The sequence below is a fragment of the Hordeum vulgare genome, chromosome 2H, assembly GCF_904849725.1.
Source record: "Hordeum vulgare subsp. vulgare chromosome 2H, MorexV3_pseudomolecules_assembly, whole genome shotgun sequence".
Lineage (NCBI taxonomy): Eukaryota > Viridiplantae > Streptophyta > Magnoliopsida > Poales > Poaceae > Hordeum > Hordeum vulgare.
The window spans coordinates 47,024,237-47,039,833 of NC_058519.1; the positions used below are offsets into that span (position 1 = coordinate 47,024,237).

The 15,597-nt window shown below is 47.0% G+C and overlaps 2 protein-coding genes across 2 annotated transcripts; one reads left to right on the forward strand and one right to left on the reverse strand.

Moving 5' to 3' along the window:
- Positions 1 to 1,602: 1,602 nt before the first annotated feature.
- LOC123424792 (ankyrin repeat domain-containing protein 50-like) lies at positions 1,603 to 8,604 on the forward strand. Its single transcript, XM_045108485.1, has 11 exons — positions 1,603 to 1,805; positions 1,913 to 2,050; positions 2,147 to 2,275; positions 4,253 to 4,395; positions 4,829 to 4,915; positions 5,050 to 5,178; positions 6,088 to 6,240; positions 6,489 to 6,590; positions 7,594 to 7,773; positions 7,854 to 7,933; positions 8,219 to 8,604. Exons 1-11 carry the CDS (start codon positions 1,724 to 1,726, stop codon positions 8,307 to 8,309), a joined length of 1,314 nt encoding a protein of 437 aa, XP_044964420.1. The 5' UTR covers positions 1,603 to 1,723; the 3' UTR covers positions 8,310 to 8,604.
- A 516-nt stretch (positions 8,605 to 9,120) lies between these two features.
- Positions 9,121 to 10,605, reverse strand: LOC123424793 (protein TsetseEP-like). Its single transcript, XM_045108486.1, has 2 exons — positions 9,756 to 10,605; positions 9,121 to 9,713 (listed from the first exon to the last, which is right to left on the reverse strand). Exons 1-2 carry the CDS (start codon positions 10,495 to 10,497, stop codon positions 9,439 to 9,441), a joined length of 1,017 nt encoding a protein of 338 aa, XP_044964421.1. The 5' UTR covers positions 10,498 to 10,605; the 3' UTR covers positions 9,121 to 9,438.
- Between the last annotated feature and the right edge of the window lie 4,992 nt (positions 10,606 to 15,597).

Here is a 15,597-nt window from a genome sequence, read left to right on the forward strand (position 1 = left end):
AGGTGTGGTTGAATTGACAACTCAATTGCTAATACTTGAGAATATTCTTTGGCTTCCCCTTGAGTCAAATCAATAAATTTGGGTTGAATACTCTACCCTCGAAAATTGTTGCGACCCCCTATACTTGTGGGTTATCACACACACCTTGAACACCACCTCTTGGCGCGACCCTACCTCTCCCTCTTCTCCTCCTCCGCGGTACTTGGCGAAGCCCTGTCGGAGAACTACATAGCTCCACCGCCACGCCGTCATGCTGCCGGAGCTCTCCCTCAACTTCTCCTCTCTCCTTGCTGGATCAAGGTGAAGGAGACGTCACCGGGCTGCACGTGTGTTGAACGCAGAGACGCCGTTGTTCGACGCTTAGATCGGAATCTTCCGCGATATGAATCGCTACGAGTACGACTCCATCAACCGCATTCATAGTAACGCTTCCGCTTAGTGATCTTCAAAGGTATGAAGATGCTCTATCCCTTGCTCGTTGCCTACATCTCCTAGATAGATCTTGGTGTGATGTAGTAATTTTTTTGAATTACTACTACGGTCCCCAACACGAACAAGAATGTTTGCCACCGAAAATTTTAAGAAAAATTGGATGTCTTTGACGCCGTTTGCTAATCTAAGGTTGTGGCGGGCGACCATAGGGACCCGCCACACGTAACCGAGAACCAGTGACGGGCTCCACCCACCTAGCCGCCACTGCACTCTCGAGCGAGTGGGTTATTTTGGAAGAGCCTACCTGTAACGGGCATGAATTATTGCCTTCCACTCGAATGTCCTTAGGTGTGGCGGGTGGCCGCTCGCATGCCACAATTGTTCTTGAAAGATTGCAGTGGCAGGTGTCCCACACTTATTATTGTTCACCTATAAACCATTTTCCAAGTTATGATGTGTGTATTAAATCTCAAAGAAGTGTTTTCATGCTTAAAGGTCCGCGTGGTCAAGCTACCAAAAAGACTTGTTTACACCCTTTTTCTAACAAGAAAATTAATGGCAATATTTCTACATTTACATTACTTGATGTAATATGTAAAACCGGAGCAGTGATATGTTCGCTTGTTATTTTATATGATGCTACATCACGAATATGTATGTGTTTTTGACACAAAAACTCACAAATGTGATCTTTAATTTAGGACAATATAAAAATTAATCATAGGACAGAGGGGTGTACAAAAGCCGCTCTCCAATTACGCCAAGTTGAGAATTATCAAAATGTACTATTTCAAAATTCAGCTAGTGATTTTTTTTAAACTTTTACTTTTTAAAATTTTACAAAGAAAAAGAAAAGACTAAAAAATATCATGCGGGTGGCCCTACCTCTTCATCCGCCGCTTGTGTAGCCAACTGTTGCCATCGGTGCTTGCGTGAGCACCCCCACCACTCCCGCATACGACGATGGACCCCTGCGCCTCCCATCGAGCGTTTTCGAAAAAACGCGTCCCAACAACCCTATCTAGTGCTGGACGGTGGACGCATTAAATCGTAGAGGGGCGGTTTCGTGGTTGCGCGTGGTCAACTTAAGAAAAAAATTATTTACGCGTTTTTTCCCAAAAGAAAAATCATGAGAATATTGCTACATATACACCTGCGGCGATCGAAAACGGGGCACTTCCCGACTGCGACTGCTCTCTCTCTCGAGTCTCCACAGCGGCTGCTTGACTGGAGTCAAGAGTCTCGAGTGCTGCTGACCCGCCGCCTTCTCCGGCCGCTTGCCCGTGCCGCCATGGACAACAGGGAGACGGCGACGGAGCCTCGCCACCCGCTCCTGCAGGCCGTTCTCGACGGCGACCTGCGCCTCATCAAAGGTACCCCGTACTACTACATACTAGTAGCAACAAGCCCACTGCCCCTACCCACCCTTAGGGTTCCGGGTGATGGTAATTAATTCGGGCCGATCACGTGATGTGCCCAGAGATGGCAGGCGTCGTCGCGGCGGACGCCGGCGTCCGGGCGCGCGCGCTGAGCGTGGCGGCCATGGAAGGGCGGCTGGACATCTGCATGTGTCTCGTCGAGGATCACGGCGTCGATGTCAACCAGCGCACCTTCACAGGTAGGTCAATCCAGTTGCCTTTCTCTTGGCGTCCATTCTTCTGCGCCTCCCAGTAATTAATCCCGGGTTAATTTTGGTTTCTTGTTTTAATTGCAGGTGACACTGCTCTGGCCATCTCCGCGTCTTATGGCACGCCCGCTATCACGAGATATCTTCTGGATCGTGGTGCTGTTCCAACTTTGGTTGGTGCCCTGTGGCCACCTCTTCATGCTGCTACAAGCAATGGTATATATCCCCACTTGCAGATCCAGCCTCATGAACTTTCATTGCTCATGACTAGAAATGTTCATATATTGCCATATTAAAAAAAAAAACTATTCACCAAGTTCAGACATATGTGAGTTGGACAGTTTTTTTAGAAAAGGAGGATGACCCCCGGCCTCTGCATCAGGGAGATGCATGCGGCCATTTTATTGATTATTCTCGAGGACCTTACAAAGTATTACAACAATATGTCTGAATCCGCCATCTTTGCAACATCTGTCGCTACTCCTATCCATATGATGAAGGGGTGCTAGCTGGGCCACATACCCAGATCACTTACCTAAGCCTAACATCAAAAGTCGGAAGCCCCAACAGATCCGGTCAAGCCATCTGCCACATACCGGGTCTAGGGCACAAAACCGATCTAACGCACTCATGTGCTATCGCCGCCATCTTCCACCGGTCCGTCTTCAGAGCAAATATTGAGGCTTCTACCTTGTGTAGCCACTCTGCCATTGACGTCACCATGACGCCAGTCCATCTCCACGCATCGGACGCCAAGTCCCCACAGCGCCATGCCGCCGATATCCGCCGCCATCAATGTGTGAGATGAAGCACCGCTCCACCATTCCTCCAGCCAGCACTTGCTCCAAAACGATGCCCCCAGGAGGGAGGGCGATAAAACGCCATCATCGTCCGATCCAGGAAGACCCAGATCTAGGGTTTCCCTCGGAGCATCCAGAGCCTGATGACGCAAACAACAATGCCGTTGCTCCACCAGACGAGCGCCGCCGACGTCACAGCCTCCAAGATGTAGCAGGCCAAAATGTGCCGACATCGAACCGCCGCCACCTCCACCACCGCTTGAGCAGCCCCCGAGCAACGCCTTCAGGAAGGAACACGCCACCGCGGTGTCGTCGTCGCTTGGACCAAGGGGATCTGAGGTTTTCACCTGAGCTCCTGGGAGGGGTGGAAGGAAGGGGATCCTCTCCAAAGCCTCCAACAAGGGGAACAACACCCAAAGGCGTTGCCTTCGAAGTGGCCGCCGCACCGGCCAAGGGACTCCCCCGGAACCCTTCCAACCACTAGATCTGCAGGGCCAGCACCCAAGAACGGCGAGAAGCCATCTGGGGCCGGATCCGCTGCAGATCGGAGTAGATCGGGGTCGACGAGAAGCAACACCATGGCCACCAGCATCCAGCGAGGACCGCCGCCACCCCCCGCGCCGTCCGGGTCAAAGAGGGATCCACCGACCGCGTACAGGGGCCAGCACCGCCTGCACCCGCCGGAGCACCGCCGCTAGCCCAACGCCCGCCACCGCCTACCGCGGGCCGCCGCCGTGCGCCCCACTCCCCGCCACCGCTCGCCGAGGCCTGCCCCCTCGCGCCCGATCGCGATCGCCACAAGCCACCGCCGTCAACCACCTAGATCCACCGCTCGCGGAGGAAGGGGAGCCGGGAGAGGGAGTCCCCCGCCGCCGCCGTCTGCCACACGTGTTTTACCGGCGGCGTCACCCGGAGGCGGCGAGGAGGGGAGGATGAGAGAGCGGCGGCGGCGCCTAGGGCTTGGGAGCCCCCGAGTCGCCCAGGACGGGGGCGACGCGAGGGGTCTTCCCGTTACTTGTGTCATGTGAGTTGGACAGTGGAACAAGAAACGGTGAGTTTCTGTAGTACGATAATTTTGAGGATTGGAGTGTAAAGTAAATCGGTTTCAAATACTCTGCTGCTCATAAATTTCCGAGAGATAAACACGATCTGTTGCTCAAGTGTTAATTCTAGTCTTGTTTGCTCACAAGTCGATGGTTTTTTCTACTGTCTATATTTATTAGATAGAAAAACAAGGAGAAGTCAAATATAAACCATATCGCATTTGAAAACTTGGTCCTGGACATGATCATTTGAACTGGCGGTTATCGCATTTGCAAGTGCCTACATTCTATTTCTTTTTGCAAAATTAGCTTATCTTGCTGATTTTTCTACAAACTTCTATATATTCTAGGACAATGTGAGATAGTGAAAATGCTGCTTTCAACTGGAATTGATGTTGATCATCTCGATTCTGAGTACGGGACCGCATTGCATGCTGCCGCTACTAATGGTCAAGATGGCTCAATGAGTATTTTGTTGCAGCATCACGCAGATGTAAGTCGCCACTTTCTTCGTTCTCTTCTTGGCTGTGCGAAACTAAATTCGGACTTGTGAAGGCTCTAATTAAGCGACTGTATCTCCAGTTCATAACTAAATTCGGACTTGTGAAGGCTCTAATTAAACGGAAATACTGGGGTCTATTAGTACTTGGGCTCAATCTGAACCAAAAGAGTTTATGTTGGCACAAAGCAAAACATATATACAACATTTGTCGTTTGACCATAAGTAATTCTCCTGAAGTGAAACATGTTCATTTTCTCATAAGTATTCTAAATGTTTGTCTGATTTTATAATTAAATTAAAAAAGTGTTTGCTTATGTGCATTGAGAAATGCAAATATGTGTAACACACAATGCGCTTGTTTTATTTCCCCATATATTACTCCATTTTTTACAAGTGAATAAATCGATGTTTCTACTTTCCACAGCCTAATAAGGTTTTCCGCCTTCAAAGTACCCCGTTAAGTATGGCCATAATTTCTGAATCGCTGGAATGTGTGAAGCTACTCGTTAAGGTCAGCAATCTTTCTCGTTCATGGAGCTTCCTTTAGTGTAGTCTATAGACGCAGCTTCATTTCTCCGTGCATACAGTTTCTGCAGTTGACATCTCAAGCACTTGCTCAAATGAAACTAAAATTTATTTACACAGGCTGGCGCTGATGTGAATAAAATTGACTATACTGGTGTTACTTACTTGATGGTAGCAGCAACCAATGGCTTATCTGATATCATGAAGTGCTTACTGGATGCTGGGGCTGACCCAGATGTTGATGATGGAGTGAGTCACTGAGTCTTACATTGTTTTCTCTCCCTCTGCCTTCATGATCTACTTTTCATACGTATTCTCTTTTCGTAGTTGGCTGAATGGTTGTGCCTCTGTGGAACATGTTAGGATCAATAGGCTCTAGAGAGATTGGGATAAATGTGCTCAGTCACTTCTTTTACATCAACTGTACCCATGCTGCTGGGAATATTTTATTCATGCATGATCAAACACATTGTTTTAGTAAATCATATCTGTTACTAAGCGATACATGGTCTACAGAGAACATGGAAAAAGTATTCCGACCAACATGTTTACTGTGTAGTATCAATGGAGCAAATCACCATCGTAACATTTTGCACCGCCTTGGTCAGCATATATCTGCTGCAGTTCTTCCCAGCTGTTGAACTTACTAGTTGCTGCCCACGGAAGACGTTTTGAGTAGGAATTCTTAGTAAATCACCATCCTGTACAATTATTTCTTTGCGGAGGCAGCGGAGTACCTTGCAGAGCTTTCATGAATTTGTTTATTGTCAATCGAGAAATTCTCCAGTTTCTTCATTGCCTGGTCAAATAGACACAAGATGCTAATTTTTTCAAAGACTTACTCTTCTATGTATGTTGTTGTGTCGATGGCACATTCTTTCTCTATTCTGTTTCGACAAAGGTGCAATATAAAAAACATATTAGTCTGGGATTTGGATTAATATTTTTACAGGATTTAACCTTAGCTTTATTTTCCGAATTTAGTGGAGAAGTATGGACAAGACTATTCCATTATTTGTCCCTGAGCCTTGATTTTCTCAAAGCCCATCTAGTTATGTGGTTGATATTGTGGACTTCCCATAGTAACTATCAATGTTGAAATGCTTTGCTAGCAATGATAATCGAACATGAAATCAATCATCTCATTTACTCCTGCAGTTTGGTACAACTCCAATCGAAATTGCCGCCCTCCGAGGCAGATGGGATATGGTTGAGATGTTATTTCCTTTAACTTCTCCCATTTCAACATTGCCGGATTGGAGTGTTGATGGAATTATTTCTCATGTGCAATCTTTTGGTTTGAAGCCGAGGGTATGTAGTTCCATTTACAGTTCCATAGTATTATGTAGCATGGCTAGTAGTCTTCCATTCTTCTTGTTGTGCTCCTGCAGTTATGATTTCTATTGATATTTATAATAACAGAAAAATGTTATGCATAAGCGCCCCATATTTGAGAATGTTTTAATGTCATTGTTAGGGTCAACTAAGATTCTAAATGAAGCTTTCTTTTCTGTGCTTCTGTTGTATATATGCCTTGACCAAAAATACTTTTTGATCAGGATATACATCTATGTGAAATGAAAAGAGCTGAACTAAATTTACAAGCTGCTGAGGCTTTTAAGAGAAAGGAATATACGATAGCAGGAGAGCTATATACTTGTGTAAGTCACTGAGCCTAGATGATTACGATAGTTACAGTGTCAAATTAATCATGTGCTTGTCATTCTTATCTAGGAAGACACTTCACATTTCGAAAACGCCTAAAAAGTTAAACCCCTTTCTGACTGTTCAGTGTCCTAATCTAACTGTTTAAGCTGCAGCTAGACTAGAACCACAGTGTCTGAAACAAAGGCAGATTTGCGTGGCACTAGAGCTGCATGCTACTATAGCAGTTGTTTTGCACTGTTTGTCCTCAAAATACAGTCTGCATTGTGCTCGCAGTTGCTATTATCATCCAGTTACATTAGCAGCTGCACCTGATCTCTTTCTTTAGTACTCCCTCCGTTCGAAAATAGTTGTCATGGTTTTAGTTCAAATTTGAACTCTAACCACGACAAGTATTTTGGAGCAGAGGGAGTATATGTTCTAATCTTCATGCATGAGCCCTTATTCAAATGTCCAGTCAGTCAGTATAGCTAGTGACTAGAGATAATTTTTTGGGCACTAGTACAAAATTTTAGCTTCACGCAAAATGGTAACAAAATAGCATGTATGTAGTTTTGTGATCTTCCAGCAACTTGGAATCTCACACACACACACACACACACACACACATATATATATATATATGTATGTGTGCGTATAGCATTTCCTTATTAAAACTAACTCAATGGAAGGTGGCCCTCCGCAGATTAGTTACCGACATGAAAAAACTGCTTCGGAGTTGAATTGCTTATGTTTTTAGTTAGATGAACTGTGTGCACATCCAAAGGTATTTTGAATTCCAAAGTTATCTATATTTATTTCATAAAAAATCAGCATCATTTTCCATGTATCTTTCGTAAAATTCTGTCAAAAATCTTATATTTGATTTCATAAAAATGAACGGTTTCTCCGTGTCTCGATCTGGATTATCAGAAATGTTGGCGGGGACGATGAAAATGCTGTTACTGTGTTATGTCAACTACCTTGTAACAAAATCTGCATGTGATTGGTCTATTGTAGGCAATGAGTTTTCAGCCCAGTTCAGAAGATCTTGCAACCCTCCTAGCAAATAGAAGTTTCTGTATGTTGCACGCGGGAATAGGAAAAGATGCTCTCTCCGATGCGGCTAAGTGCACGGTGCTACGACGTTTTTGGCCCAGAGGTTACTATCTACTAGGAGCAGCCTTCATGTTACTAGAGGTAAAAAGAAAGAAAAAATCGTTACGGCCATTCTTTCGTGACCATGATCAAATTGATCATCTTCTGGTGTCTACTCACAGGACTATGGAAAAGCAGCTCTGACTTTTGCAACTGGCTTGAAACTGGACCCTACCGATGCCGATATTGCAAATGCTTTAAGGTAATTGTTTGTTCCATGTCTTCATGTTTGCGAGGAATCTTGTGCAGTGCCACCTGCTTGATTGGTCCCATAAATATATTAACTATTTCTTATATACTCCCTGTGTTGCTAAATATTAGACATTTTGACAGTTCAATTTGAACTAGAACTGTAGCTCTGGTTCTCAAAAACAAAGGAAAGAGAGCACCTTGTCATGTTGCCCTGTGCATGCCTCTGCTCCGATCAATCTCTGGTAAAAGGAGCCATATAGAAGTATGCTTATACCAAAAATATTTTTCGTCGCAGGGAAGCCCGAGCGGCGGCGAGGAATCCTCCTCGCACCGGGGGGCTGGGGCGCCTTAACCCATTTGGAATCAGACGCTCCTGGAGAGACTGAGGCTCTGTTTCGTTGCTATCTCCAGTCCAGGGTATGCTTGCCTGTTATCCTCTTTTCCTATGTCCAGTCCAGGGTATGCATGCCCCGTTATTATTCTCTGGAAAGATTGAGACTCTGTTTCGTTGCTGAAGACTCTGTTTAGTGTTGAACCGTCCAAGACTGCCAATCTCGTATGCTATGTTGTAAGACGTCATGGGGCACTGATGGTGTCAACATGGATATATGTACATTGTGGTTATAAACCGTCTCCGTGAACCGTTGTGGTTATATATCGTGTTCGTGAACCCCTGTGAAATGCGCTTGTCTATAATTCCATTCTTAGAAAGGAAATGAACAAGTCTTCATCCACATTAGTCAAGGTGGAGCTTAAGGCCCTGTTCGGATTCTCTCCTTCCACAACTGCAGCTCCTTGAGCGGAGGGAACGGTAGCACAATTTCAGGGAACTGCTCAAACCAAGCTCCTCGCGCGGAGCAGAGTTATGAGATTGGAGAGGTTCCGAACATGCTTTAGGTAGTACAATACTGGTTAGAGAAAAAGGATAGCAGACAAAAAAAAATTGTAGCCTTCTAGGAAGGGGGTCGTATGGAAAGGGGGAAATAATCTGTGTGGATAACTGGATTTTGTATGGGTATGGCGTTGGGCATGCTGTAGAAGTCAGTAGACACATTAGAATCCTGCCGAGGATGAAATACACTGCTTACTGAGGATAAAGAGAGCACATCCCTCTTTTCTTGGGGGAATTTGGCACATCTCTCTTTTTTTAGTGGAATTTGGCACAACTCTTGCCATCACCTTTTGCTGGGTGGTGAATTTAACTAGAAACCGCACATATTGTCATTCATGTAAATGAATAAGATCATGTGTACATACACGAAAGAACAACCGAGTCATGTGCACAGATGAACGCATACCAGCACGCAAATGATAATTACAAAGTAGTAATAATCATCATGGGTGCATGGAACAAGAGAAACTAAAAAGGGATGGTGGAATACAAGGAATGCAAAAAAGATGCATCATCACTATCTCGCTAGCCGGATACTATGCCACTTATTCTGGAAATAGCACATCGTGGCTCCGGACGGGGTCGATCTCCTCCTCCTTCGGCTGTCATATGTGAGCATCACATCAATTGTCAGTCATCGGCGGCTTGCCCTTCGGAGGCGGCTCGGGCTTGGGTTCGGGTTCAGGCTTGGGCTCTGGCTTAGGCATGGGTTGAGGCTTGGGCTCTGGTTTTGGCATTGGGTAAGGCTTGGGCTCTGGCTTTGGCATCGGCTCGGGCTTAGGCTCCGGCTTTGGCATCGGCTCTGGCTTGGGTTCAGGTTTTGGCATCGGCTCGGGCTTGGGCTCTGGCTTTGGTTCGGGTTTTGGCATCGGTTTAGGCTCAGGCTTCATCGGCTCGGGTTTGGGCTCTGGCTTTGGTTCGGGTTTTGGCATCGGCTCTGGTTTGGGCTCTGGCTTTGGTTCGGGTTTTGGCATCGGCTCTGGTTTGGGCTCTGGCTTTGGTTCGGGTTTTGGCATCGGCTCTGGTTTGGGCTCAGGCTTAGGCTCAGGTTTTGGCATCGGCTCTGGCTTGGGCTCAGGCTTAGGCTCAGGTTTGGGCATGGGGTAAGGCTTGGGCTCAGGCTTCGGTTCGGGTTTCGGCATCGGCTCGGGCTTGGGCTCTGGCTTTGGTTCGGGTTTTGGCATCGGCTCGGGCTTGGGCTCTGGCTTTGGTTCCGGTTTCGGCATCGGTTTAGGCTCTGGCTTCATCGGCTCGGGTTTGGGCTCAGGTTTCGGTTCTGGTTTAGGCATGGGCTCAGGTTTCGGTTCTGGTTTAGGCATAGGCTCAGGTTTGGGCTCAGGTTTCGGTTCTGGTTTAGGCATCGGCTCGGGCTTGGGTTCTGGCTTTGGCATCGGCTCCGGCTTGGGTTCCGGCTTGGGCTCTGGCTTTGGCATGGGTTCAGGCTTAGGCATAGGTTTGGGCTCCGGCTTTGGCATGGGTTCAGGCTTAGGCATAGGTGTGGGCTCCGGCTTCGGCATGGGTTCAGGTTTAGGCATAGGCTTGGGCTCCGGGTACGGCGTGGGCTTGGGCTCTGGCTCGGGGAGCTTCTCGGCGAGGCCCCGGCCAGCAGCGGCCGCGAGGCTGAAGCCGGAGGCCGCGAGCAGCCCGACGAGGAGCACGGCAAGGAGGCTGTGCCTCGCCATTGCTGCTTTCTCGCAGCTGTTGCTGCACTTGTGCTTCACCGCTTCCGAACCTCTCAACGGGCGATGGATAGATAAAGTGGATGTGGTGTGTGGTTCCTCTGAATGGTGGTGTGGAGAACCGGAGATGGCATATGTCCCGGCTTTATAGCGCTGAGCAGCCAAGCAGGCCCAGACGCGTGTGCCACACTCCCGGCGCCGGTGGGTCTGCTTGTGGATCAGGTTACCCCAACCTTTTCAGTTTTCATCTGCCGTCTGCCGTCTGCACCTTCCTTCCTTCCGACTGCAAAGCTAGCTAGGTAAGATGCCCGAGGTACGGCTGGCGGTGGCCGGTGGCCCGTCGCCGTCGCGCCTTGAAACCCATGTCGGATCTTCATTTCTCCGTTGCGCGTAGCATCCGACGACGGCTGATGGGTGCGGGTCAAGTCCGAGGACGACTGTTTCTAGCAGCTAGCAGCAGCAGCAGATAGCCGGCAGCCGGTGGGGCACTGAAGGTTAAAACCCCAGCCTGACGGCATCATCATCAACTCTTTTATGCGCCGTACTGTTCACGTGGTTGATTACAAAGAGAAGGTACGAAAAAGTAAGCACTAGTTGTGGTCGCCAGGCAGACACGAGCCCGTGCGTGCGTGCGTGCGTGTGCGTCCGTCCTGAACGCGTTTGCGCTGCCGGCTCGATGGCCTGCTGCCGTTTCACTGTTCATGCATGTCCGGTCGATCGATCCGTCCGTCGGCGATTCTGCGTACGGCGCGGTGTGCCATCGACGGCAGCCGCGCCCACTGACCCGCTGTATCTATCGAGCCATCGGCATTGTTCACGGATGGGATCTGGCGAACGATCGGCCTTGCTTTGCTTGGTGTGGTTTGCGGTGTTGATTACTTGATTGATTGTCTTTTCTTTGTGGGATACACTTCCGATGCTTCTTATCATAATCCATCGCGGCAGTACAAATAAAGCCAGAGATAATAAAAATTACAACCAGGTCTATTGATCGCCTAACTACGAATGCAAGCAAGGGAGCGAGCTGAGGGCATGACGACGTCATTGCCCCTCCATCATCCGGGCCGGGTAGAACTTTATTGTAGTAGACAAAAGACAATCAAAAAGTATAGCACCGACCGAATTTCATGAGATTCAGCGAAAATACCTCCACATGTCCTCCAACAATGCTAGACGTATCGTTGGTATTAGGATAAAACGTAAGAAAATATTTCTATTGAACCACATCACCGCCGTCACAAAGCCCCAACCAAGACACTTTTTTTTTGCGAGAAACCAACCAAGACACATAACCTAACTGAGAGCAGGGTAGTTGATTGATTGACTGGTTGAAAGTCACGCACGCAGCCAGGTAGGCAGGCAGGCGAAAATGGTTTTGTTGCACTTTTTCCTTGATGAACAAGCGCTGTTACGTACGTGTTTTTCTTGCTGCATTTTTCCATGTTGTGGGGTTCGCTGCATTGACCAACACTGCTGCTGAAATGTGCTCCCTCCATTCCTAAATATAAGTCTTTTAAACGATTTCACTAAAGATCTACATACGGAACAAAATGATTGAATCTATACTCTAAAATATGTCTATATACATCCGTATGTAGTCCACTAGTGAAATCTCTACAAAGACTTATATTTAGGAACGAAGGGAGTAACATGGTACTCTATTAATCGAGTTTTATTGATTAAACAATGAAGTAGTAAGATTTTGCGCTCTGCTACTTATTGGTGTGGAGCTCACACAAATTGAGAACGCGCAAAAGTAAAGCTCAAGCTGTGGTGGTTAGGGACACCGTAAACCGGCCCGTTGCGTGCTTGATTGATCATGTTGTTTGACTATCCGTGCATGCCCCGGTCGATCTACCTGCATACGGCCGGCAAGCCAGGCAGGGTGCGTGTGCCATCGATCGGAGGCAGTCGTACCGTAGCTATCGAACCATCGGCAACGTTGAAATTGTTCGTGGAGATGGATCGACCGACCGACCGACATTGCTTGCTCTTGTTGGCGGTATTAATTGCTTGACCGGTTAACTTAATTGGCCACGCGCAGGCCAGCAGGTAGGCGGGGCAGGCAGGCGCAACAAATCTTTGCGTTGATATTGGAAGCACATTTCTCACGCTCACAAGTGTTGTGTGTCAGTGTCAATCAGGCCAAGCACACGTACGTTTCTTGCTGCGTGTTCCTTTTTTGCGGGGTTGCTGCATTGATTAACAACAATTGCGGCTCAAGTTGCGTAACATCGCAACGGGGTTTTACCGATTCATAATATAACAATAGCAAATGAAGCAACCTTCGACACCCAAAATTGAATAAACGAGGCAACAACCTGCTACCTTACGTACCTAGATCGTGTTGTTCACAAGCAAATCAAAACTCTGTGCGTGTCTCCATGCAATGATGGAAGGATGAGCAACCGTATTTTAGCTCTATGTGGTCGGCCAACCTTTAGTAGAAGTCATCAAAAGATCGACCGAGTACGCACACGTCAGTGCAATACGAGAACAAAGTAGAGAGAAAGCATGGGCGGCCGGTAGAAAGTGACACACGCGTCGCGGCTTGCTGCCACCCGATTCAACCGGCGGATCTCACGAAGGTGCCGATCGCGGGCATCGAATCGCTGCCTAGCTTTTGAGTTTTGACTGTAGGCGCGTACTACTAGGTACCAAGATAATCAAGGGCATCGATGCCCTGGGCTCCACACCAATCGCCTCACTTCAATTTCACAGCGGAAACCGTCCGAAGGTCTCCCTCCCCGAAAGGAACTGTGGGCGGAAAAGATCTCTTAAAAGATCTGCGTGAGTGCGATCTGTGCTAGGAGAAGTTACCGTCCCATCATGTTTGTTGAAAAATGTAAAATGTCATCTCGTTGTCATTGTGTGGTGGTGTTCAGGTTGCATTTTCAGATATGCGATCTTTTTTAGCATATCTTCACCGGTTTGGGTGTCTCTAAATTTAAACGTCTTCTCTCATTAAACACATATCGTCGGAATGCCTGAAATAAATCAAAAAAATAAAAATACAAGCGCTAGTCTAAGTCTATGACTTGAACTCTGATGAGCCGGTAACATCATTGTGCTTCTAACCAACCAACCACAAATTGGTTTGTCGGTTTAGAAGTTTCTAACGTTAGGAAATAGCTTAGGGGTTCCATGACCAATGATTAGGGTAAATTACGTGATATGTTTATTTTACTTTATTAGTCGTCTAGGTACCATTAGTGAAAAATGGGGCTTTAGTCCCTGTTTCATAGGGCCTTTAGTCCCAGTTGTGCGGCTGGGATTAAGCCCTCGGGACTAAAGGCCTCACCTTTTAGTTTCGTCGTGCTGCAAACTGGAATTAAAGTAGTCCACGTGACTGCTGCACAACGCTCGAGCAGGAGGACTATTAGTCCCGGTTGGTGTTCGTTGGTAACACCAACCGAGACTAAAGAGCTCCACGCGTTTTTAGGGGGTTGGAGGGGTAGGGTTTTGGAGGGGTTTAGCGGTTTTATTTTATGTTTTTTTCTTCTTTTTTTGTGTTAGAATCAAAGCCCTGTTTTCTACTAGTGTTTGCGTGTCGGTCACCTCTTTGCCTCGACGCTAGCTACTAATAGCAATGAAGGAACCGTTACACAATATCGTCATGAATATGAAGTGACCTCTCTGCCTCGACGCTAGCTACTAATATTCGACACTACTACATATAGTACACATTCATGCATATATATAATAGATATCTCTCACGATCTCTAATATCTAATTACCAACATTCCCTATAACTTGCTCATGGTATTCTCCGATTGGTGATATGACCTCATCAACGAAGAATCCCGCCAATTCTTCTTGAATTGCTCGTATACGATTCTCTGGTATGAATTCATACCACTTCCGTTGTGTTGGAAATATGCCCTAGAGGCAATAATAAATTGGTTATTATTATATTTCCTTATTCATGATAATCGTTTATTATCCATGCTAGAATTGTATTGATTGGGAACTCAAATACATGTGTGGATACATAGACAACACACTGTCCCTAGTGAGCCTCTAGTTGACTTGCTCGTTGATCAAAGATGATCAAGGTTTCCTGGCCATAGACAAGTGTTGTCACTTGGGATCACATCATTAGGAAAATGATGTGATGTACAAGACCCAAACTATAAACGTAGCATATGATCGTGTCAGTCTATTGCTACTGTTTTCTGCATGTCAATGTATCTGTTCCTATGACCATGAGATCGTGCAACTCTCGGACATCAGAGGAATACCTTGTGTGTATCAAATGTCGCAACGTAACTGGGTGACTATAAAGGTGCTCTACAGGTATCTCCGAAGGTGTGTGTTGGGTTGGCATGGATCAAGACTGAGATTTGTCACTCCGTGTGACAGAGAGGTATCTCGGGGCCCACTCGATAATACAACATCACTACAAGCCTTGCAAGCAATGTGATTAAGGAGTTAGTCACGGAGTCTTGTATTAAGGAACGAGTAAAGAGACTTCCCGGTAACGAGATTGAACTAGGTATGGAGATACCGTGATCGAATCTCGGGCAAGTAACATATCGAAGGACAAAGGGGACAGCATACGAGTTTAACTGGATCCTTGACATAGAGGTTCAACCGATAGAGATCTTCGTAGAATATGTAGGAGCCAATATGGACATCCAGGTCCCCTATTGGTTATTGATCGGGGAGTGTCTCAGGTCATGTCTGCATAGTTCTTGAACCCACGGGGTCTGCACACTTAAGGTTCGGTAACGTTTCGGTATAGTTGAGTTATAGGTGTTGGTGACCGAAGGTTGTTTGGAGTCCCGGATGAGATCCTAGACGTCATGAGGAGCTCCGGAATGGTCCGGAGGTAAATATTGATATATAAGAAGTCCTGTTTTTGGTCACCGAAAAGGTTTCGGGCTCATCTTAGTGTACCAGGAGTGTCGGGAGGGTACCGGGGGGCCATTGGGAGGGATGTCTCGACCCAAGAGGCCTCATGGGCTGTGGGAGGAGTCAAACCTATTGGGGAACGTCGCATGGGAAACAAAAATTTTCCTACGCGCACGAAGACCTATCATGGTGATGTCCATCTACGAGAGGGGATGAGTGATCTACGTACCCTTGTAGACCGTACAGCAG

What these genes read in the sequence shown, in the direction of transcription:
- LOC123424792 (XM_045108485.1), top strand. Translation starts at nt 1,724, where the DNA reads ATGGACAACAGGGAGACGGCGACGGAGCCTCGCCACCCGCTCCTGCAG. An exon ending in CAACCAGCGCACCTTCACAG is followed by an intron (nt 2,051 to 2,146) that starts GTAGGTCAATCC and finishes TTTTAATTGCAG; the next exon opens with GTGACACTGCTCTGGCCATC. An exon ending in ACCCAGATGTTGATGATGGA is followed by an intron (nt 5,179 to 6,087) that starts GTGAGTCACTGA and finishes TTACTCCTGCAG; the next exon opens with TTTGGTACAACTCCAATCGA.
- LOC123424793 (XM_045108486.1), bottom strand. Translation starts at nt 10,497, where the DNA reads ATGGCGAGGCACAGCCTCCTTGCCGTGCTCCTCGTCGGGCTGCTCGCG. An exon ending in ACCAAAGCCAGAGCCCAAAC is followed by an intron (nt 9,714 to 9,755) that starts CAGAGCCGATGC and finishes CAGAGCCCAAAC; the next exon opens with CCGAGCCGATGAAGCCTGAG.